General features: G+C 47.2%; 10 protein-coding genes across 10 annotated transcripts; 4 read left to right on the top strand and 6 right to left on the bottom strand.

Moving 5' to 3' along the window:
• Nucleotides 1-60: 60 nt before the first annotated feature.
• On the bottom strand, nt 61-1,073 carry FSST1_007015 (urea carboxylase-associated family protein; the record flags this gene model as incomplete). The annotated part of the gene is made up of 3 exons (XM_083236584.1): nt 61-278; nt 328-777; nt 836-1,073. The coding sequence occupies 3 exons, from the start codon at nt 1,071-1,073 to the stop codon at nt 61-63; spliced, it is 906 nt and encodes a 301-aa protein (XP_083082976.1).
• Nucleotides 1,074-1,619: 546 nt separating this feature from the next.
• FSST1_007014 (uncharacterized protein) lies at nt 1,620-3,681 on the top strand (the record flags this gene model as incomplete). Its single annotated transcript, XM_083223858.1, has 3 exons — nt 1,620-2,615; nt 2,666-3,032; nt 3,086-3,681. The coding sequence occupies 3 exons, from the start codon at nt 1,620-1,622 to the stop codon at nt 3,679-3,681; spliced, it is 1,959 nt and encodes a 652-aa protein (XP_083082975.1).
• A 232-nt stretch (nt 3,682-3,913) lies between these two features.
• On the bottom strand, nt 3,914-5,788 carry FSST1_007013 (ASST-domain-containing protein; the record flags this gene model as incomplete). Its single annotated transcript, XM_083236583.1, has 1 exon — nt 3,914-5,788. The coding sequence occupies one exon, from the start codon at nt 5,786-5,788 to the stop codon at nt 3,914-3,916; it is 1,875 nt and encodes a 624-aa protein (XP_083082974.1).
• A 946-nt stretch (nt 5,789-6,734) lies between these two features.
• Nucleotides 6,735-8,357, bottom strand: FSST1_007012 (uncharacterized protein; the record flags this gene model as incomplete). The annotated part of the gene is made up of 1 exon (XM_083236581.1): nt 6,735-8,357. The coding sequence occupies one exon, from the start codon at nt 8,355-8,357 to the stop codon at nt 6,735-6,737; it is 1,623 nt and encodes a 540-aa protein (XP_083082973.1).
• A 1,773-nt stretch (nt 8,358-10,130) lies between these two features.
• Nucleotides 10,131-11,295, bottom strand: FSST1_007011 (RTA1 like protein-domain-containing protein; the record flags this gene model as incomplete). Its single annotated transcript, XM_083236580.1, has 4 exons — nt 10,131-10,195; nt 10,240-10,794; nt 10,847-11,095; nt 11,145-11,295. 4 exons carry the CDS (start codon nt 11,293-11,295, stop codon nt 10,131-10,133), a joined length of 1,020 nt encoding a protein of 339 aa, XP_083082972.1.
• A 1,083-nt stretch (nt 11,296-12,378) lies between these two features.
• Nucleotides 12,379-13,132, top strand: FSST1_007010 (uncharacterized protein; the record flags this gene model as incomplete). The annotated part of the gene is made up of 3 exons (XM_083236579.1): nt 12,379-12,422; nt 12,473-12,936; nt 12,990-13,132. 3 exons carry the CDS (start codon nt 12,379-12,381, stop codon nt 13,130-13,132), a joined length of 651 nt encoding a protein of 216 aa, XP_083082971.1.
• Nucleotides 13,133-13,814: 682 nt separating this feature from the next.
• On the top strand, nt 13,815-14,507 carry FSST1_007009 (uncharacterized protein; the record flags this gene model as incomplete). Its single annotated transcript, XM_083236578.1, has 1 exon — nt 13,815-14,507. One exon carries the CDS (start codon nt 13,815-13,817, stop codon nt 14,505-14,507), a length of 693 nt encoding a protein of 230 aa, XP_083082970.1.
• A 303-nt stretch (nt 14,508-14,810) lies between these two features.
• On the top strand, nt 14,811-15,503 carry FSST1_007008 (thioredoxin-like protein; the record flags this gene model as incomplete). The annotated part of the gene is made up of 1 exon (XM_083236577.1): nt 14,811-15,503. One exon carries the CDS (start codon nt 14,811-14,813, stop codon nt 15,501-15,503), a length of 693 nt encoding a protein of 230 aa, XP_083082969.1.
• A 390-nt stretch (nt 15,504-15,893) lies between these two features.
• FSST1_007007 (uncharacterized protein) lies at nt 15,894-17,968 on the bottom strand (the record flags this gene model as incomplete). The annotated part of the gene is made up of 4 exons (XM_083236576.1): nt 15,894-16,406; nt 16,457-17,420; nt 17,470-17,876; nt 17,921-17,968. 4 exons carry the CDS (start codon nt 17,966-17,968, stop codon nt 15,894-15,896), a joined length of 1,932 nt encoding a protein of 643 aa, XP_083082968.1.
• A 1,108-nt stretch (nt 17,969-19,076) lies between these two features.
• On the bottom strand, nt 19,077-20,809 carry FSST1_007006 (general substrate transporter; the record flags this gene model as incomplete). Its single annotated transcript, XM_083236575.1, has 3 exons — nt 19,077-19,265; nt 19,324-20,538; nt 20,591-20,809. 3 exons carry the CDS (start codon nt 20,807-20,809, stop codon nt 19,077-19,079), a joined length of 1,623 nt encoding a protein of 540 aa, XP_083082967.1.
• Between the last annotated feature and the right edge of the window lie 1,679 nt (nt 20,810-22,488).

Here is a 22,488-nt window from a genome sequence, read left to right as displayed (position 1 = left end):
GAATCTATGGGAAATTGTAATATTTGGAGACGGAGATGTAGTATATCGTTCTATCTTTATCTAGGCCTTTTCCTCTCTATTCTCACCCAATGGAACATCAAGCCCGTGACGTCCACTGTAGCCAGACACCTCAGCTGGCTTCCATCCATTCTTCTGCAACAGAGTCTCATCTTTAAGACGATACACTTCAACCTTGAGAGGACGGCAGCATTTGATCATCTCCTCTTCACTATCTTCTCCAAAACCCCAGAGAGAAAGATCACCACCAGGACAAGTGCCTATCCACATTAGCATCTCAAATTGACTGGCAATTAGGACAAGACTTACTCAATGCCATCAAAAGATCCTGCTCAGCCAAAAACTCAATATGATCACCCTTCTCGGCTGGACAAGGATTCATAAAGTATCGTCCCTGCTCATCCAATCCAGTGACCTGGAAAATGTTAATCACGTCATGAACATCCTGCTCGTTCAGCCCATACGGGAGCACAGAGCGGGTGAGGTTAGAATGGCATTGGAAATTGTACTGGCCGCCACTCAGGACGGTGTTGATGTAAGGATCACATCGCGTGCCGAGTAAATCGTGTACACGACCACCATGCTCATCAGTACCGTACCAGTCCAAACTATCAGTAATAATAGTCGCTAGAGGACGCATGTATGGTAAATTAGACCAAAGACGATCATAGGTTGAGACATGCGAAGCATGGAGCTGCTTAGTGCGACTCGCCCAGAAGCGTTCGCGGGGGTTATGGGCGTTCCAGATGTTCAAGTCGCCTGTGGAGGTGTAAGTGAGCCAAGCCAATCTCCTCGAACCACATCAATTGTATCTCACCAACTTGTGGTCCCTCAGGTGTACTAATCTTGACAATTGAACCAGCAGGTGCCTTCCATGCTTTTCCAGAGCGGATAGGAAGAGTAAACTCCTCAATAAGCTCACGGGGAGCTTCGCGGATGGTTGAGTAGAAGGTTTGATCGACGGTGAGCACGGAGCCAGGACCCGGAAGGTAAGCCGGGACAGGCTTCTTGATGGGTTTTCTGTTCTTGAGACGTTCGGCACCGTTGGAAGACATTTTTACTTTATTTGATGCACTTTTCTTCTATTAAAAAGAGAGGTTTAGGTACGAGGCTTTTACTCCTCGTTCTTGGGTTTTGTAGGTGGAACCTTTGATGCAGCATCAGTCATCTGGACGCTACGGCTATAAGTCGGGGTGGGTATCGTATTCTTTTACATCTTGGCTTCAATTGCGATGCGCACTAAAGAGTCTTTGACTTTGTAATCTTTGGGATGTTCTTTAAGATACAAAAGGTGCTGGGACCAAAGACTACCTTACATGACAGCATTCGCCTTGTAATGCGACTTCGGCGGTCGGATTACGCTTGACTCGGTGAAAGACTCATTGAGCATACCACTTGATCGAATTGTTCTTCCATTGAGGCGATATACAAGGTTAAGATTCAGGGTTGTGTCAGTCCATTGGCCAAATTGCGCTATCCCGCCTGTTGATCGTGACATGCCATCCTTTGTTGTCACAATTTGACATTCCCTGTGTCGGACCTGAACATGATTAGTCTTAGATTGAAGCCATACTGTGATTTATCCGTCAAATTAAACATCAATGGCTGTTGCATGTAGTCACAGCGAGATCTCATGTTTTAATGACTCCACCCCGATAACGCTCAACTTCAAAGTCTGGGGTCAGACCATCGTCTCTGACGTCGAATACGTCACGTGGCACAAGACCTTTAAAAACCCTTCTGATCTGCCCCTCATTGCCCCTCCATCGACCAACCCACCCCGCCTTGCTTCTAGCTTCGCAATCACCAACTCATCCACCAAATCAACATCAATCATGTCCGAAGAAGCAAAGCCAGTCGTACCCGAAGAGGGCGCTCCTCCCGCCGAGGGTGAGGCCGGCCCCTCTAAGAAGGCTCTCAAGAAGGCCGAGGCCAAGGCTAAGAAGGAGGCTCTCAAGGCCGAACGCGCCAAAGAACACGCCGCTCTACAAAGCGCCGCCAAGCTGAGCCTCGAAGACGATCCCGCCAAGGACAGCTACGGAAACAAGCAGATCACCGCCGAGTCCTTCAGCAGCGATGCCCAAGAGGTCGAGATCCGAAACCTCGACGAGTCGTACGATGGAAAGACCGTCATTGTCCGCGCCTGGCTCCAAAACTCGCGTGTTCAGAGTGCCAAGATGGGCTTCATCGAGCTTCGAAAGGGTGGAAACTGGGATATTCAGGGTGTCATCATGGCCACTGACAAGGAGCCTGTTGTCAGCAAGCCCATGGTCAAGTTTGTGACTAGCATCAGCCCTGAGAGTTACGTCGTTGTCCAAGCTACCGTCAAGAAGCCTCTCGAGCCCGTCAAGAGCTGCCGCGTTTCTACTCTTGAGCTTCACATCAACAAGTGCTACGTTCTCGCTCCCGCTCCCGCTGTGCTTGGTATGACCATGGATGCTGCTAGCCAACCCATTGTCAACTTCAGCGACGAGAGCAAGGCTGGTGAGGAGGAGAAGCCTGCCGAGACCACCTCGACCATTCCCTCCGCCAGCATGCTTACTCACCTCGACAACATTGCTATGCACAAGCGAAGCCCTGTTCAGCAGGCCATCGCGGTATGTTTTCTCAAGAACACCCAATTGACTGCCTACTAACGCAATAATAGGACATCCGTATCGAAGTTAAGCGACTCTTCCGCAACTACCTCGAGCCCCGTCACTTCAAGGAATTCGAGCCTCCCTGCCTTATCGGTGCCGCCTCCGAGGGTGGTGGCAACGTCTTCCGACTCCCATACTTTGGACAAGAGGCTTTCCTCGCCCAATCTCCCCAGTTCTACAAGCAGTTCGAGATTGCTGGTGGTCGTGAGCGTGTCTTCAGCTCTGGACCTGTTTTCCGTGCTGAGAACTCCAACACTCCTAGACACATGACTGAGTTCACTGGTCTCGATCTGGAGATGGAGATCAAGGACTCTTACCTCGAGGTTCTTGACGTTCTTGAGGGTGTCCTTCTGTCTATTCTCCGTGGGATCCACGGTAAGTCCAATTGAACAGATAAAGAGACTATAGCTAATTACGTTCAATTGCAGAGCGATGCGCTGTCGAGATTGAGACCGTCCGATCCGTTTACGGCTCCGAGCCCCTCCTCCTCCCCGAGCCCGGCAAGGAGGTCCGCCTGACCTTTGCCGAAGCCCAGAAGCTCCTCCGAGAGGAAGGCCCCGCCGAGTTCGCCAACGTCCGTGACGACGAGGATATGAGCACCCCCCAGGAGAAGGCCCTGGGTGAGGTTGTCCGCAAGAAGTACAACACCGACTTCTACGTTATCGACAAGTTCCCCGAGACCGCTCGACCCTTCTACGCCAAGCTCGACGATGCTGGCACCACAATTGGAGATGGCGTTCGCGTCACAAACGCTTTCGACATGTTCATCCGAGGACAAGAGGTTCTTTCCGGTGGCCAGCGTGTCAACAACCCCGATGAGCTTGAGGAGCGCATCCGTGCCAAGGAGATCGACCCCAAGAGCGACGGTATCAAGGAGTACCTAGCTGTCTTCCGACAAGTCGGTGTCCCTGCCCACGGTGGTGGTGGTTTCGGTCTCGACCGTATTGTCGCTTGGGCTCTGGCTCTTCCCAGTGTTCACCTCGCGGCTTACTACCCCCGTACACCCAAGCGACTTGCACCATAAGTGCGCGTGGTCCTGGGTATGTTAAAAAAGATGGTGAAGTAGATAGTGTAGGGCGTATGATGTTTAACGTGTGTTCATCTAGTTTTACATACAGACGTATATAATAAAAGCTTGATATACACTTTTGGAAACCGCATAAAGCTCAACATTAATTGTTATCGGTCATTCATACATTCTAGAAGTAATAGCCATCTACTCTTCCATCCGCTCAAAAACACAAGTTCATTCATCATCAAGAATTCCACCAACCCATCAACTTCTGCATCGTAGACTCCTCCGTCGTCGAATCACCCGCCGCTTGACCATATGAGTCCACAAACCCAGACACAAATGTCTTTCCTTGCAAACATCCCACGTTCGACTGCTTCACCTCCCGTCCATCTCTCACAGCTGCGACAAGAATACAGCTTGTTTCGTTAAACTTGGTACCCATATCGAAACCCGTCTCGAACCCAAGAACTTTAGCACTACCCATTGGCGTCATTGCACTACCGGGTTCGTATAGGTATACATTGTAGGACTCAATGTCTGTTGCGCCATTCCAGCTTACGTACCCGAGGACAGATTCTCCCACCTTTTCAATGACGAGTGCTGGGGACCATGCCATGGGTGTACCTGTCCAGACATCTTTGAAGGCGCGATAACTTCGGATTGACTCGTCGTGTCCGAAGCGTGCTTGCCAGCGAAGATCATGGCCGCCTTCAGGTCCATACTCGTGCACAACACCGCCAGCGCCCCAGCTCATAAACGAGTTTCCATTGCTCAGGCCAAATTGATAGCTTCCATCTTGAGTAGCCACCTTTGCGCGATCGGGTGAAAGGATACGAAGAACCTCTGGCTTCTCATCAAGACGAGGTGGCAGCTTGACTTTCAGCAGCAATCCTCGTGAATTTGTCTTGGTCAGATCCTCTGGACTGTTGTGGTTGTCAAACATGCTTATCACCATCCCCTGCGTCGAAGCGTCCAACGCACGAACATGGTTCTGCCATCGGAATCGTCCATGGGATGGCATAGCGCCAAAGTCTCCTCCCTTGGTGTTTCCTCTCAATTCCCAGAGTACTCTACCCGTTGAGCGAGAAATGAGAAAGACGGACCAGAAGTTGCGACTACTGATGAGGAAGGAATCGTGATTGATCGCCTGGACTGAGTTGAGGTGGAAGAAGTCGTATGGTGACATGGGAGTTCCGCTTCCAGAGGAAGTGATGAGAGGAAGCATGGAATCTTCAGGCCAGAAATGTTCCAGAGCACTCCAACTAAAGAGGACTTCTTCAGTCTCAATGTCAATCTCAAAAAACATCGAGTCCGACACGAAGCCCCTCTCCAAACCACCCATAGAAGTCAAATTCCACGCAGTAGTGTTATAAGCCGTGACCAAGATCGTTCCCCTCGTCGTCAACTCCTGCTCGTGAAAGTCCAACTGTCCCTTGAACTTTTGCCCAAACATATTATTGATGATAGCATCCAGATGAATAATTGTCTTTTCGTACTGACTGTTCATAATAACCACCTCTCCAAACCCATGCGCACCCTTTCTCGTCCCGCGCCACAGCGTAAGAAACTGCTCATTGTTGATGTTCTGCACACGAAAGCCTTCAGAATCCAGAGGTTCGTCGTCATGTGCGTAGATAAGTTCTGCATTTTGCTTCATGATAAAAGAAGCAGCCTGCGCGATACCTTTATCTTCTCCTGTGGACTGTGGTGTTATAAAGATGTATCCCTTTGAGAGTTCGCCCCCGTTGGGGTTCCATTCGATGTGAGGTGGTTTATGCGGTGAGCTTTTGAAGCGACGAAAGATAAACGTCTTTTCGTTGCTGGGTTTTGTGATTTCGAAATGACTCCATGAGCGGTATATCTTGAAGCCATTTTTGTCGGTAGGTGGCTCGGCGGCCTTTTCTTCTTTGGCTTTTTTGAGGTTTTCTTTTTCTTTCTTCTTGGCAATTATTTTGGGATCGGGTATGGCTTCTGATCGTTGTATTCTTGATGGTGGTGGTGGATTGACATCGTCTGATTGAGGGACGGAGAAACAGTACCACCAGAACAGGAGATTGAGAGAAATAACAATGAATGCGACCTTTTTGGCCCACGGTGAGCCAGAAACGACAACCATGATGGCATAAAGAAAAAGGCTGATCGCGAGGCAAGACAGACCCCAAAGGGTGGGCTGGCTGTGATATAAGGGCTGTTGGCACCAAACGCAAGGGAGGACTTGGTCCCTGACATCAGGGTACTAAAAAAATTGGCCGCCAGAAGGACAAGAGACGAAATTAATAGGTCACTTTATGCTCCTTGGACTACAGTTCTTAGGCTATTTATTTTTGTATCCTAAAGTCCCTTCTGTTACCCACAGACTGTTATCATGTATCTTTACCCTTCAATCCTGGAATGAGAGCCCCTGTAAAGTGAGACACGCATTCCAAGAAAGCTGTCAAGGGGGGCTGAACTAGACTCTCCCTTGAGACTTGGATGATGGTGATTGGTCGTGTTTCAGTTTGATGGGATGTGGAAATAGAGCTGAAGCAAAAGAAATGCGATTTATTGCAATTAGGGACTTGGCTTGGGAATCCCATTGTATTACAGGTTATAAATTGTTGCACTGGAATTTGCATGTGGCCTTGCTTGGATGGTACAGGATGAGGACTTTGGTAACCAATAGTAAAGGGAAGGTGACGATTCCTGTTCTAATTAATTTGATTCACCTGTAAACCGTGGCGTATGATAGACGAAAAGAGTTTATTATTGAATGGGCCCATCGGAAGACTGGTAGTAAATTTAATCTGTCCACGCAGATTAACCTAACTATATTGAGAACCCAGAGGAAACTGAAAGAGCCTGGGGGAAAGTCTAAGAGATCGATATTCAGAACCCTTCTCCTTCAACATGGTGCCATCATCACGGGCTCTAGAGTTCTACAACAGCCTAGGTATCTGTAGCAATCCCCTCGTTAAAAACAATTCCTGCTTATTAAAATGAAAACCAGGGCTTACTTAGATCCTCATTTACATGCTAGATACGGTGCAAGTAGCTGGTCATCACACTTTGATTTGACAGTGAAGCTAGGTGTAATTCTCAAACATATCCAGTAGTTGATCTTCCGTCCACCATTGAGCCAAATGCCCTGTGAAAGGATGCAAAGGATTGAGCTCGAAAATAGATTCGTCATAAATATTGCCATACCGTCCATTCTCATATGGTGGCTGATACCGTTCATGCTTAGATTCATTCTCATCAACCAGGCAAGTGATGTTGTTACCGGTACGTAGAACAGCAACCTTGTCCCAAGCGCTTATGACCCCAGGACAAAACGAAAAGTCTGGCTCAGCCGGCCTGCGCATTCCCTTTCGCCACCAGCATTTCCATAATATAGAAGCAGAAAATGGTGACTGGATGCTGAAGCGGAAAAGACGACCCTCGTCAGGACGGAAAACCTGGTAAATCTCCCAACTGCGAAGGCTGGGCATCATCTGTGCCATTGAAGCTGATGTTTTTAGCAAATCATTGTTGGGGCCCCTTATCAGCCTGCCTTGGATGTCGTAGTCATAGAACAATTTCGTGCTGAAACATACTCTCTCAAGCATGTGCCAACTCGTAGTTATTGGCGGTTGGGATAAAGAAGTAGCTGCCATGTGCCGTAAACACTCTAGGGAAACAGCCGAGTCCTCCGGTTCGACGACCGAAATCTCCTTGAAGTAATGTCCCTGGATGGATAATAGGTCCAAGGTACACAGCGGCCTGACTCTTCCCCTGGGTGTAAGATTTAAACACGTGGGCCTCTGAGCATAGTACTGAACGACTTGAAGGCTTTCTGGCAAGTATGGGAGGAAGTCGTTTTTGAAATCTCTGATGTACTCTCGTTCTCCTGTTCTAGTTGGCATGCACCAGCGTTCCAATCTGAGTGACGATAACTGGACCAAGCTTTCCTGCATTAGCTTTCGCAGCGCAGAGGGACTCAGCTGGCGTTTGAACTGGAGTCTTTGCAAAAGAGACGTAACAATCTTGACTCGAGGTAGACGGATGTCAGTAAACTCCAATAAGGACCCAATGTATCTTTCCAGTGCACAACAACCCTGGCTTATAAGATCGTCGTTCGTCCAGATTGACACTTCATCACAACAACGGTCACCTATTCTTTCTTCTCGCTCCATGTTGTGGTACCGATGGCTCCAGTTCCAGTGTTTGAGAGGGTAGCGATCATACATCGTGTGATTGTTAAAATGATGCTCCGTGTCCGAAGCCGATTTGATGTTGAGTTCCAGGGTCAAACCGTATGGATGCCGACTCGATGTCCAAGTTGAGAGAATACCCAAAAGAGCCTGCATTGATTGAGTAAAGACATGATTATTCCGCTCCGCCTCTTCTGCTCTCTCAGGGAACTGGCAGTCTGGGCACCGGTAACCAGGCAAAACAATGATGACCGAGATATTGCGAATATAATCTCTGCGTCGAGCGTTATCTCCGCTTGTGGAGTGGGCGAACTTGTTCAAGTTACCTTCGTCGTGAATAACAAGGGAGATATTCTGAAAGGTGATGGTCTCAAAGAAACATTGCCACTCGCGAGAAACTGTAGTGTATGGGGAGATCGTGGGACAGTCTTTATCATTTACTGAAGCCAAATAATCCTCAAATATGTAGTTGAGAATCTGGTTTCGCAGCTCAGTTGGGAGTTTGGTCCACGACATTTCGGCGATGATGAGAAGTGTGAGTTGGAAAGGGTGAAAGGAGGGATATGGTGGACTGGAAGGTCTTTTTATAGAGTGAAGAAATAATGAACAAGGTTAGATTTGAAGAACCTCAGTCTCCTCTATGTTTTCAACAAAGGTTATTTGTTGAAAATTTGGTCTGCGCGGACAGATTAACGTTTGTTGAAAACATAGAGGAAGTTGAGAAGGCCTGAGCGAAAGTTTAAGAGATCATGAAAGCATTTGACGAAGATTAATATGTCCGCGCAGATTAAACTTTTACTAAATCTTCAAATCAAAGGTTCTCTCAAGACTGCGTTTTCCAACACAGGCATAACTCATGCCTGAACTCTGATAAGCGTCTGTTGACCAGCATCTGTAGTGGTAGTAGGCTGAATGCTAAGGGAAACAGTGCCAAACTGAGCAGGCTGTGACGGGGCGCCAAATGCAGCAGGTTGTGCATGAAGAGATCGGACGGCAGCTGTTTGAACTCTATAGTGTCAGATTTAATAGAAAGAAGCGTCTGGCGAACGCAAACAAGATCGCTACATCAGAAATTATGACGATTAGGAGAACTGGTCCTGCAGAATCTAAAGTGTAACTACGCGAAATGTCATTTCAAAAGTAATCATGGAAGTCGCTGCAATTGAGTAGATACAGTAGCTATTTGTTTTACCAGTAGTAACCAGAATATCCATTTTATCCGAACAGTACAATAGGTGACATAAGTAACTAAGTCCCATATGTGTTTCTTTAACAGTCCTGTTGGCAATGTTTTCTTAGACAGCCATGCTGGTGATACTTCTGCTGTCACTGCGCCCAGTGCCTTGCCCGATGAACACTTAACGTCGTCCGTTTTGTCCCTCGGTGCCTCGGTTTTCTTTTTCTTTTTCTCTTTCTTTTTTATTTTTTCCTCCGCACTTTTGCAATTCTGGCAGCGATTATGAAAGCTCGGGGAGTGACGTTCGCTGCGCAATGCGAAGATGTTGTCGGTGAGGAGGGTACAATGGGCGGTTCGATCGACGGTGAGTTTGGCTTCGATTATTGCGAGTCTTCTTGACTTGACCCTATTGAATCATGTTAGCGAGCGGTGAAAAGGCGGCATGGAAAGAGGTGGAAGAGAAACAAGGGTAGATCTTACATGTCTGTGAAGTGTGGATCACTCATACCGAGTTTTTGGCTTCCGGCTGCTTTCTTTGACTTTTTCCAAGATTGGTGTTATCGAGAAGATGTAGAAAGCAAGTTGTTATTTCTAGGTCCAAGGTTCAAGGTAAGTACCAGCGACGCACGACAAGGCAGGGGCATAAACGCGACTTCCTCATCTGGGTACCAGAACCTTTGGCTGGAGGTACAACAGACGAAATATGCCAAACAGTTTATGCTACTAAGGCCATATTTCTTAGACTACTTATTTTTATGCCCTAAGACTTATGATTTCAACGTTTTTGCTACTCGCTATCCTCTTCCTGAAAGAAAGGTTCCTCTACCCACTCTCTCGACGATTTCATTCACGATTTGGCTTCGTATGTGATAACGAGAGTTTATAATTCTTTGACTCTAAATGAAAAAGTGGTAGGTGGTGTGTTCTGATTGTCTACTAAACTCTGTAACATAGGAAAAGCTTGTTGTGCTGAACTACCTTTCTCAAAAGCCAGCCTCGCCACTCCTTCACAACTGCCTTTCGTACCAAACATCTACCGTCTAATTGGTTCATACTGCCCAGTTTGGGGGTTATATATGCTAACAACACTAGAAGACGAGCTCAACGATGGATTAAAACTCTTGTTGGTTCTGTTTGTGCGTGGTCGATGATGGACCAGTGTATGAGGTCTCCTTTGCTGATAGTAATGCATCGGAGGTGGATACTGTATAAATGATTGACTTCTGAACTGAGACTTTGGATAATGAAAGTAAGGTCCGCGATTTCTCAGATTTGCATGCGAAGGAAGAAATGGTGGCGGTTGCATGTATCGAGGAGGTGTCTGCGATGGATATTGAGACATGGGCTTGGAAGGTGTAACGACGATAGTCTCTGGGTCTGGTAGATCATCCTTAGATACAGTGGCTAGTTGGCGAGGATGGAAAATGCTGAAAAGACAGGTAATGATGAAAATGGATCCAGAGTCGAAGACGTAAAAGTATATCTCGGTGCCTTGGACAACACCGAGGGGGCCGGTTGCATACTCGATGACACGATACACAGATCGGACGAGAATAAGGCCGCAGCTGAGGTAAATAACGATGATCCAACGTCTCCAGGGCATAGTAACGAGAGTACTTTGACGTGTTGGGGCTTCAAGAACACGGGTGTAAGCGATGTGTAGAACGGAGCTGAAGAAGCCGAAGAAGTAAATGTGGAATGCGAGACCGCCCACAATGATGAGCTGGGCTGTTCTCTGTTTAGGAGCCTCGGCAGCATCAACTAAATAAGCAGCGCCTGCGTACACTGAGATTAGTACATGCTTCATGATGTACGTTGGACAACTTACCTGTCAGTTGGGCTGCGAGGGAGATCAAATCTCCAAAGATAAAGACCTTGGGTAAGACTTTGACGGGAACAAGGGAGTGTATATCTGCATCCAGAGCAATAATGATCTTGCTGAGAGTCATGTATATAGTGGCAAGCATCAGAAATGGACCTGAAAGGAGTGTAAAGGTCTGAATCGCATAAGGGAGAGTAGACCAGTTTGGCGATTCTTGCGATGACCACACACGGCATCCATAACCAACAGTTTCCACTGTGAAATATCAGCTCCGCCTTGTCTGATTTGAAGAAATAATTCTTACCTGCACAACCGAGAAGGAAGGGAATAAAGAACCAAGTCCTACATCGCACCATCTGCATCAAACAAACCAGCGTAGAAGCAAAGAACAAGCTCAACACAACGAGGGCGGGTATAAAAGAGGGTTCATAATGGTACAGCTTAATCGCTGCCATAATTAATGAGAGGATTACTGACCCTTGCTACAAGGTCAGTAGTATAAAGGAGTGACCTTTGTCAGAGGGAAGTCAAACAAAGTGACATTTTTAATGAGACAAGATGGAGTCGGGAAGATGTTTTGTCTCGGGAGGAATAAGAGACTTGGACATGACGAAGATAATAAGGATTTACAGTGTCGAACGCATTGAGAAGAGAGATAAATATTCATTGACTAGGTACGTGTTTCTTGTTTTTTGATGGGGATTGTTGTCTTGGCTGGTGATGAATGCGGATGAGGGAGCTGTTTCCGGTCTGACCCACTGGCTGGATGCAGTTGTTGGAGTTTTTGCCCCATAAAGCAGGATGGGTTTTCGGATATAGTAGCAGTTTTTTTTATTCGAATGACGGATTAGTAACAGGTTGTTATGGTGAACAACGGCTGTACCTGAACCGGCGCTTGGTTCCTGGATTTGTGGACATGTCGATCGATCAAGATCTGAGATACGAGTCTGTAACAACAGACTCAATGGGTCTAGGCTCGATTTGCGACACACAAAACAAATGGAAGGGAAGATTACACGAGTCGTGGATTAGGTCTTACGATCCGTTTAGCTAATGTTGATTGCCATCTGGGATCGACTTGACCTCAGCTCCAGACACAGTACTTGAGCTACAGAGCGAGGGACAAAGCCAATATTAGACTTTAAATACGGCGAACAACCACAGAAAACACTCAGTATTGGTTGCACAGAAGCCGCCTATGGTGGAGACGATACTTTTGTTTACAACAATCGCCAAGGAAAATGTATTCGATTGCCGCTTACTTATCCTGGGTTGAGTTCCTACATGCTCGTATGGGATATTGGGTATTGTTTTATTGTATACCAGAACACCAAGAATCCATCAAAAATCGCATTGCTAAATAAAAAGAGTACCCGATTATTCGTATGTCGTGTTTGTTACTCAAGCAAGCCACGATGACGCTCACGTGGCAGTCTTGGTCGTACTCCTCTTTGTTACCGCCTGTTCCCCAAGATTGCCGACTCAATCAAGAACTTACACTCTTTCTCTACCGCTGAGACATTTCAAGAGCAGCTGAAATGACTAGAGTTCACATCCTGCGCCATGGACAAGCCCTTCACAAGTATTCCTCCTCAAATTCCAACAACAAGACTAAAAGCTGACACGCAGCAGCGTAGAAAGAGGCTATCCACACCGCGACCCTCCCCTCACAGACTTAGGCACTCGCCAAGCCAAAAACGTCCAACAAACCCTCAAAGTCAAACCCGATTTAATCATTGTATCACCCATGACAAGAACAATCCAGACAATGTACATTGTGTTTCGATATCTCCTCATCACAGAAGATACAGAGATTCAGGTTTGGCCAGACCTGCGAGAGGCCCACGACGCTCCCTGCAACAAGGGCGTTCCTCGTGCAGACCTAGCGGCAAAGTTTCCTCATCTTGACTTGTCGGGGTGTCCAGACCGCTGGGATTTTCCAGCTCATACCCCTGGTGATGCGACGGTACGTGCCGAGAGGGTTCGGCAGAAAGTGAGTGAGATTGCCAAGGCGGGGAAGTACAAGGATATTGTGCTTGTAACGCATCGAGGATTTGCTGCATTTATGGTTCAAGGTGAACGGTTCAGTGTTTGTGGTAAGTTCTCATTAACCTGTTGGGTAGAAGCGTGTACTAATTCTATGCTACAGAATACAGATCTTATCGATTTGCAGACACTGATGAGATTGATGAGGACAAGAGGTTTGGTCTCAATGTGGACACATGCGTCAAACAGGATTTTGGACCAACACTGTTAATACCACTGGCTGAGAGACGAAGGAGAAGTAGGTAGGGCTGATGCGACGGTTTCTTACCAAAGTCCCGTCTAGAGTTTGGGGTCCGGGGAAAGATCAACGATGCACACAACGTCTTCCTTCTCACTCAGCAACGGTGATCAGCATGTGAGTGCTGAAAGACAGACAACCCAATCATTTACAGTACACAATGTCGCCGCCACGTCACTAGTGTCATTGCCACACAATGAATGTCACTCTCTTTTCTTTGTGATCACAAGCTATTTTCGCAAAGTTATCAAGTCTAACCTAATCTTTAACATGAAACGGAATAAGCCGATCTACTGTAAACACAATTCAGCAACATTATTGAATAGAGAAGAAACTCCAAAGTTTATCTCCACCGAGAGCTCAAAATAAAGGACCAGCCTACTACTAGCCGTTCAACTAATAGATAGTCTAGACTCATTCCTGTTGGTGGATGTGGCTAAGCTGAAAAATATCGATGCGCTGAGTGAGCTTAGGTTCTATTTACAACACCATCGTCAGCCAAGCCACTCTCGGGCTCCATTAGAATGTAAGCACTAGCAGGGCTGAGCTTACTCGCTCGGCATCACGGCAACCCTCTTGTTTGATCTAGAGAATCTTTAAATACAAGCCTACCTTTTCGTTTCTTTACTTTATCATTCTGTTTCGTTTGTTCTTTCTAGTCATACAAGAGATTTGACTCTGATACACATCATGGCTTCAGCACGTCCATTTCTCTACGTCGCCCTCGGGCTACTCATGGTAGTCTCCATCATCGAACTCTCTTTCATCTCTAGCATGGTCGGTTGGCTACACCGTACCGCTAGCGGGACTTTCTCTTTCGAATGGCAGGGCACAGAGCACCAGCTAAAAGGCGAACCGGCAAACCTCATCGTCGATCAGGGCCATACCAGCAACGGCGCCGCAGGATCAGCATTCATCCCTATCGGCTGCGGAGGTATTCTCGCTCTCTGGCTCCGAAACAGACATAACCCTGGAAAATTCAGTCGGTTCTTTTACAACTTTTGGCTCGGCTGGAATGTCCTCAGTCTACTTCTCGTTCTTTCAGCTCTTATCTACACCTTTGTCGTCACAACCGAACACAACGGACAGAGCATCATCCCCAGCGTCGCAGCCAAGCTTAACGATGGTCAAAAATACCCTCTCGAGTCGTGGACGCCGCAGAATTGGTTCTCGGCTCTTCTCGACCTGAACCTCACCAACTCAAGCCAGAGGAGTGATATTGAACATCACCTGCGAATCATGAAGGGCTGGCAGTACAATCTCATTCCCTTCTTCATCATTCACCTCGCCGAGACTGGTCTTGCATTGTGGGATGCTATGCAGCGACGACATGAGTTTAACCCATCTTATTCACCAGCCAAACGCGACTACGGGTCCGCTTAAAGGGTTGGTCAATAGTATAAGCATTGGTTCAGAGGTGTTATTGTTTGGGTATAAGCAAGGATCAAAATGTAGCGCATATATGACTTTTAATGATATATATTGGCATATGCGAAATGTCAATCTACCTTCTCAATTTGTTACAGAGTCCTGTCCCCGAGTCAATGTGATGACAAATCCCGCATGTCAATTGTAGGGCGGAAACAAGTGAGTCACCTTTCCGCACTTGGATGGGGCACCTCAACACTATAAAATGTATCAAATAACCTCACGATCAAACCTCACTCATCGTTATTCACAGCAAAAATGACATATACACTCTTCATCGGCAATAAACGTTACTCCTCTTGGTCAATGCGACCCTGGGTTCTCCTCAAAGCCCTCGACATTCCCTTTGAAGAGAAACTCAACTTATTCAAACCCGGTCTCCGTCAACCCGACTTCCTCGCATTCTCTCCATCTGGAAAAGTCCCCTGTCTTCACGACGCTGAAACCTCAATCGTTGTCTGGGACTCGCTCGCCATCTGCGAGTACATCGCCGAGAAGTATCCCGCAGCCTGGCCATCTGATATCTCCGCACGTGCCTTTGCACGATGTGCCGCTGCTGAGATGCACTCTGGCTTTGATGCCATTCGCGATGAGTGCTCTATGAACGTCGGTCTCAGAATTGAGTTGGGCGATCCGAGTGAAAAGCTTCAAAGAGATATTGATCGCTTCACTGCGCTCTTCGAACAGGGATTAGAAAAGTTCGGTGGACCGTGGTTGGCTGGTGACAAATTTACCATCGTGGATGCTATGTATGCACCCATTGCATCCCGTTTCAAGACATATGGTATTGAGTTGACTGGCGCGTCCAAGGAGTATGTTGATAGGTTGTTTGAGTATCCTGTAGTTCAGGAATGGATTCAGGGTGGTATCAAGGAAACGAGCAGAGAGCCTTTTCATGAGGAGGATTGTTTGAGAGGACGCAAAATGTTGAAGGACCTGACCAAGGAGTAGAGTTCTTCATGAGGTTAGACAGTAGGTAGAATAGATTAAGCGTTTATTTGCTTTCGCTTTCCAGTTCAGTACGTCTTTGATCTGAGTTTGCCAAGCGCCTCCAGAACGGTGTTTGGGTGTCTGGATATTTGGTGTTTGTATGTAGCTACTACCTGTATGTTATATTGCGGTAAACAAGTCTATCACCCAGGCAAATTCGGCACATTCATCAAATCTCCCAAGGGTTACCCTGTCAACCCCCGGTCATCATGTTCATTAACTCACCAACTACCCCAATCTTGCAAGCAATAATCTCGGCAACATCTACCTGGGTCTCCCCGAGTACATGATAAACCAAGTGTTTTCACCAAGACAAACTTGTTTTCAATTTGCTTACAGGAATTGCGTAGACTAGTTATACTCGGGAACAATATTCTCCACTGGACAAGCTTCCAGAGCTCTTCCAAACCTACTCTTCACATCCACCCATTCCTCTCCTCCAGTCTTCTGGCTAATGACACGATACCTCCTCACTCCTTCAGTAGATCTACATATCAGTGCGTTGCTATCAGAGTACCTATTCCCATGTGAAAGATCACCTGCAACAATATAATCCAGTGACTTAACCCCTTCGGGACCAAAGACCCAATCTGCAAAGACTCGGAAAGACTGCAGCAGCGGTGGTGTTTTCCACTCCCTTCGTTCTCTAAGGCCGATGGCAATATCCTCTTGTAACTGAGTATCGAGGTCGCTATCTCTGATTGTACTGTTGATGGGTCCACCGTTTTGTTCGGCTTCGGTGATTCCCAATTCCAATGCTTTGTCAAACACACTCGACGGAGTTGTACCTGCATTTGCTCCCGTGTTACGAATATGAAGGACCTTAAGTGACTTCTTCGACACGAAGGGGAGCAGAATATCTCTCTGTCTCTGCGGTTAACTACTACAACAGGTCTCAAGGTCGGAATACTTGCCAGATACTCGGGCGCACACGTCAAGCCAATGAACTCGAGATTCAATCTCCAAAGAGGATTTTGGGTCGGGTCATGTTGAATGAGGTCAAGATCATGTTGAGATATAGCAGGATCAGACAGATCTCTTCCTTTACGGGAAAGTAAAAGCTCATCATCCTGATCCGTGATCCTCTGGTGATGAACAAACACTTTCAGCGTTGAAGCGTGTCTTGATAAGTGTTGCCAGAAGTTGAGAACCGGTGTTGGGCCACAATGGCTGATGAACAACTCTTCCAGCCCGTCGAAAGAGTCAAGGAAGTTTATGATTGCGGTCGCCTTTTTGACAGCAGTCACGTTTGGCGTCTGGAGGTAAAAGTCGAGGATCTCGAATGACTTGACTGCAATCGGTGTCGTGGACTGTACCATATCTGCAAGGAGCAATGTCCAGTATGAACACATTCTCAGTGTCAGTGAGGTAAGTCCCGCGAGATTGATGGATGCTGCAGCGATCTTCTTGTTAGTAGTCTCATCTCTCAAGGGTATCCTCGTGAGTTTCAAGCTCCGCATCTTGGGAAAGCAAGTTTTCGTAGCAGGGTCGGGACCAAGACAGAACATCTCTCGAGCCAGCATAGTACTCGCAGATACTTTATCCCACTCTTCTGAATCGGCTTTATATCGAACAACTCTCGTTTCTCTGTCCTCCCATTGCCGGGACCAACATTGCAAGTCGAGTTCTAGGTCCTCCAAATGGTCAGCATTCGTCTGAACTAAGTTGGCGATATTTCCGAAATGACATCCCATAGGCGCTTTCCAGCTAAAACGTCGGATATTGTGGAATCCAGAGAGGTTCAAATCTGTTGTTCTGCTCCAGCGGTTGAACCTGCTGCAGAAGGGATCCGTTGTAAAGCTGAGACCTTGAATGGAGGGATGTTTGAGGCTCAAGTATTCGAGTATCTCTGATGGGATGCAACTCGTATAGTTCCAGCTGTACAGCTCAGTCAGTGATGCCAATAGCACGAAGTACGTCAACTTACACAAATGTCTCCAGTTGTCCATCTTCAAAACGTCTCAGCATAGCCATAGTCCTTTGTGCGAGACACTCATACTTAACACGAACAAGTCTACCCCGTTCGTATCCAAAACTATCACTTCTTCCTTCCCAGGTATCATGCAGCCGTGGATCCATCTCAAGCCAGTTTCCCATGTAACCCAGACAGTCATACGCATGAACGCAGTGCATCGGGTCTGCTTCAACGCCGACGTTAAAACGAAGTGCCCTTGTTGGCTGTAGGCATTGCTGTGGAGGACCTGAAGGTGTGATGCAGTGACGCTCACGTGAGGAACGGGGGACGATTGTGATAGAGCGCCAGAGTTGGCGGAAAGTAGCTTTGTGCAGCCATCTTGATGTTAGTGAGAGGCGTTTGAGATCACGGCCGTTTAGCTGCTGGTGTTAATCCAGTTTTTTGACTGTATGAGGCAACTTACCTTTTCACAAATATGTTCAAGAACTTCTGGAGGTAATAACGTCAACATTTTCACAGTAATTTTAGCAAGGAGAACCGAACAAGGATGCACAGTCGGTCGTTGAGATGGAGCAGGATCGACACATTATATCTCACTCATCGTCAGACCACCTGTATCAACCAAATGACACTCAGAGATGACGTGGGTAAGCATATTCTCATCTCAGAATTTGACCCCCTCACTTGAATCGCTGTAACTGGTTATTTCTACGGAGGTTGTATCAGATCACCACATGTTTCTGGATAATTCATTATAGCCGCCCACGCATGAATGGGTGGGACGAATGAGACCGCATGCCAATGCAACATGACAATGCAAAAATACTAAAAAGTCACCAAACATGGTGGTGTGTTTAATGAAGGATAACAAAAGTGGAAAAGGCAAAAAAACAGCTCCCCGAAACCTGGATCGAACAAGTGACCTTTCGATGACATATAACAATTACAGTCGAACGCTCTTCCAGCTGAGCTATTCGGGGAGATCTCCGAAGCGGAGGAATAGCTATTGATGCAGATTGAGACGCAAAATTGAAATTATATAGCGAAAACTGTAACAGTGATTTCGCAATAGATCAATGTGTATCACTTCATGCCGCTAACACGAATTTATGGAAATTTTTCTCATGGTTTGGAATACATATTTCTGATTTCAATACCCCTTTGCAATCTTGAAAAATGTATCCGTTCTGCATGTTGCTGCTTTTATTTTATATAGCTAATATTTTTCTCTTCCTATCACAAACTTCACCATACTGGGACAATGATGCTTGATCAACCGCTAGTCATAGTAAATATCTCATTATAGTATCTAATTAGTCGCGAAATACTCTCATACTGTCGTCGCATTTAATCAGTTGACATGTCTAGTATCATCACCTCACAGGATATCATCATAGGTATAGTCAATGTTAACGTAAATTAAATAGTCTTAGGGAGCCTTATTGGCATGGCAACATGACAGGTTAATCCCCATCCTATTGCTGAACGACTATGCAGGTCAATTTACAAAATCACCCCGCGTAATCCAGCCGCATGAAAAGAGAGGCGATAAAAGACTCTCCAGCCCAGCTTTGAGCTGTTTGTCTCTCTTTCTCCTCCGTGGTAAACAATAACATCCTTTACTCGTTGTCGTGGATATCGATGACAGTCTTCTTCCACTTGCGGGCCTGGACCTTTCTGTTGAAGAGAATGTCGATCTCTCGGTAAGATCGGTCCTTCATCTCAGGAAGCCAGATGTAGGCAACCAGCAGACAGAAGGCACCGGTACCGGCCCAAACGTAACCACACTTGCCACCAAGGTCGGCGCCCTGAAATGATAAAGTCAGTAATTGTCAAAGTGAATGTGTCGAGTCAAGTAAAACTTACGGTAGGGTTAAGCATCCAACTGGAAAGGAAAATGCAAGGAATGTTGACGAGGTAGTAACAGCCACGTCCGACACCAGTGGTAAGAGGTCGGAGACGGATAGAAGAGGTCTCTCCGATAATGACCCAAGAAGCGGGGGCAGGTCCAAGGGTGAAGAGAACAGACACGATAAGGCCGAGAGCAGCTTGAGTGTTGGAGTTGAGGGTTGAGTCGACGTCGCCAACAGTGGCGGCGATACCAAGAGCAACAAGGAGAATAGTATTTCCAGCGGAACCCCAGAGGTAAATGCTTCGGCGTCCAAAGTAGGAAGTAAGAATCCAAGAAAGCATGACAAAGACGGTCTGAAGAGCAGAGGTGATCAGACCCATGGCGAAAGCAGTCTTGGTGGGCATACCAGCCTGCTCAAAGAAGAAGACAGCCTGGTTGGCAATCAAGTTACCAGTAAGGTTCTGAGCAGCGTAGACACCGCAAACGATGGCAGTACGGTAGAGATCAGTGCCTTTGAAAAGCTCAAGCAGACTAGGCTCCTTGACGGTCTTCTCGAGATCGATGGTACGCTTCATCATGGAAATGGCCTCGTGAGCGTTGTCAACCTGGCTAGTACGTCCGAGACGGCGGATGGACTTGGCAGCCTCTTCGAGACGACCCTTTCGGACCAACCACCAAGGAGACTCGGGAGAGAGGAAGATGAGGATGGCCAGAGGAGTGGGGAACATCCACTGAAGAGCAATGGGAACTCGGAAAGCAGCCTGCTCGTGGAGCTCGTTGTAGTGATAGGCAACAGCACCGACGATAATGGCACCAATGGCCCAGAACATCTGCAACATCTGAGTAGCAGGTGCGCGGAGGCGGAGAGGCACAATCTCGGAACAGTAAGCGGGAGAGTTGGCGATGAAAATACCCCATGGGATACCCTCGAGAAGCTGAGCGACCAGCATGACGGGAAGAGAGTCGGCAAAGTAGAAGATGAAGATGAAGGCGTTGAGGACCATGAGGCCCGAGATGGTGGCCCATCGGTATCCGATCTTGCTGGTGATGGGACCGGCGAGTGTGACACCAATGATGGCACCAACAGGACCAGCGACTTGGAGAGCGGATTGCCAGCTGGTCTCAATGACCATCTTTCCCTTCGATTCACTCCAGATACCGTATCTATCGGCGAAAGCGGGGAGGGCAATGAAGTTGCCGATGAGGAAGACACAGTAAGCCTCCATGATCTAGAAAATGTTAGTAACAGAATCATTTGTGTATCAAATTGGTCAGACTTACAATTGTGCAAGACATGTTGAAGGCCCAGAGAGACGCAGCAGGGTAAGCTCGAACAGCCTCGAGAACAGTCATGGCATGCTCCTGGTTCTCAGCGTCGATAGCACCCTGCATGTCGACGTTCATCTCCTTCTTGGCCTCGACATCGTAAGCATGGTCGATATGGGCCTCATCGGCCTTGGCCTCTGAGATGCCAGCCTTGTTGTCCATGGGGTTGCTCATGGTGTTTTGGATTGTTGAGCGACAATATGGATTGAGAGGATGAGAGGAAAAAGACAAGACGAACGAATGCAGGGTCAAGTCATTTTATAAAGAAGCTACCTTGAATGCAATGCGGATCCCGGCATGACAATCAACAGACAGTAAAAAACATAAGTGCCACTAAGCCCGGGAGAACTGGCAAAATGGGGACAGATGCCAATGGATGAGACGTAACATTTTACTGGGGGATTGTAGACGAATTAACTGAACTAGGATTAGTAGCTGGGGGGATGCTAGTAGGAATTTGATTTAGGCATCTGGGGTAGACGTTCAACGTTAGACGCACCTATTACAGCGGTTTTGTCCCAACCAACCGCCTTCAGGGCCAGCCTATTAGAGTTGTCAACAAGTCAGTTGGTTGTTCCCCCGCAGATGAAACCCCGGATCACAGACACCCACTACGGCGCGACTCCGGTCAGGTCGGGGTATTGCCAGGATGGGGTTAAAAGGATGCATCCTGATCGGTCATGATTACCCCGTTTAGCGTGTCTTTACTCCAACATTTTGTTGCCGTCTCCACGTTTGCCATGTTCGTTGTAATGATACCCGACGGGAAGTGGACTATTTTTTCGGTTCGGTCTGGACCGATAAAGACAAAAGAGGAGACGAAGTTAAAATGCCGAGGAAGTAAGACTAAACGAGACAAGAACGAAAAACAAGAACGAGGTGACGTGAATTGGGCTGATACTAGTAAAGTCAATCCCCATTGTATACGGTTATCAACAAACTTACTGGAGAAGCTGGGGAAGCGGAGAGGCGAACGAATCAATCGACAACGGCTAGACGGTCAGATAATTGGAGGGTTAAACCCCATGGTCCAACAGTTAGAGAGTCCAATCCCTGTCACAAAAAGGAATGGAGAAAAGGACCCACGTGAGTTGGTCCCCAGGGATCAAGAGAGTGACCAGAGCCTATAACATCATGACTTTGGTCCTCTTTCTAAAGGCGCTCCAATTATTTTTCAGTCTCTCAAATTAGCCCCTAATTTGGTTTAGCAGTTAATGCACCAATCGGGTGTTTGCCCGCGTGGGCGACAGAGAGCGGTAGACCTTGCCGTTGATCCTTCTCGAACGCCATCAACAGTCTATTATTTCTGAAACTCGATGATTTGCGCGTGTAGTGATAGTCTAGAAGTATAACTCTAGACTGTTCTGATAGGAGCGTTTGAAAGTGTCATACCAAAGTATCGGGTAAATGGAGTTAGCTAGCTGGAAAGATGAGATGATGGGTTGAAGAAGAGTTGAAAGTGGCAGGGTATTCCCCCAGATTTGGTCCAGCAGGTTCGTGACCACGTGTGATTGTTGCATTAGTGAGGTTTTACTTTTTTAGTGCCACCTTTTCGTGTTGTAGAGTCGCGTTTGTGATGTTCTTGTCGTGTTGCTACCCTAGAGTGTATGACGGTCAAACACATTCCAGTGAGGACGATTACACTGTGTTGAGGGACACGGGAAGACGGAGTGGTAGAAACATCAAACAGAATTTGTACGATGTTCTACAAAATAAATCGTGACAATAGTACGTGGTAAAGGTATGGCTTTGACAGTCGTTCCCTTCTCTTAGTGGACGTGTCCAACGGGCGCAAGAACGTTGTCTAACATTGCACGACGGTGAAGCCAATGATGCCCGACGATGACCCCGCA

This window comes from Fusarium sambucinum, chromosome II, assembly GCF_050947815.1.
Source record: "Fusarium sambucinum isolate potato_lamoka chromosome II, whole genome shotgun sequence".
Lineage (NCBI taxonomy): Eukaryota > Fungi > Ascomycota > Sordariomycetes > Hypocreales > Nectriaceae > Fusarium > Fusarium sambucinum.
The sequence above is the reverse complement of the archived record's forward strand: the minus strand, read 5'-3'. Positions and strand labels throughout refer to the sequence as shown.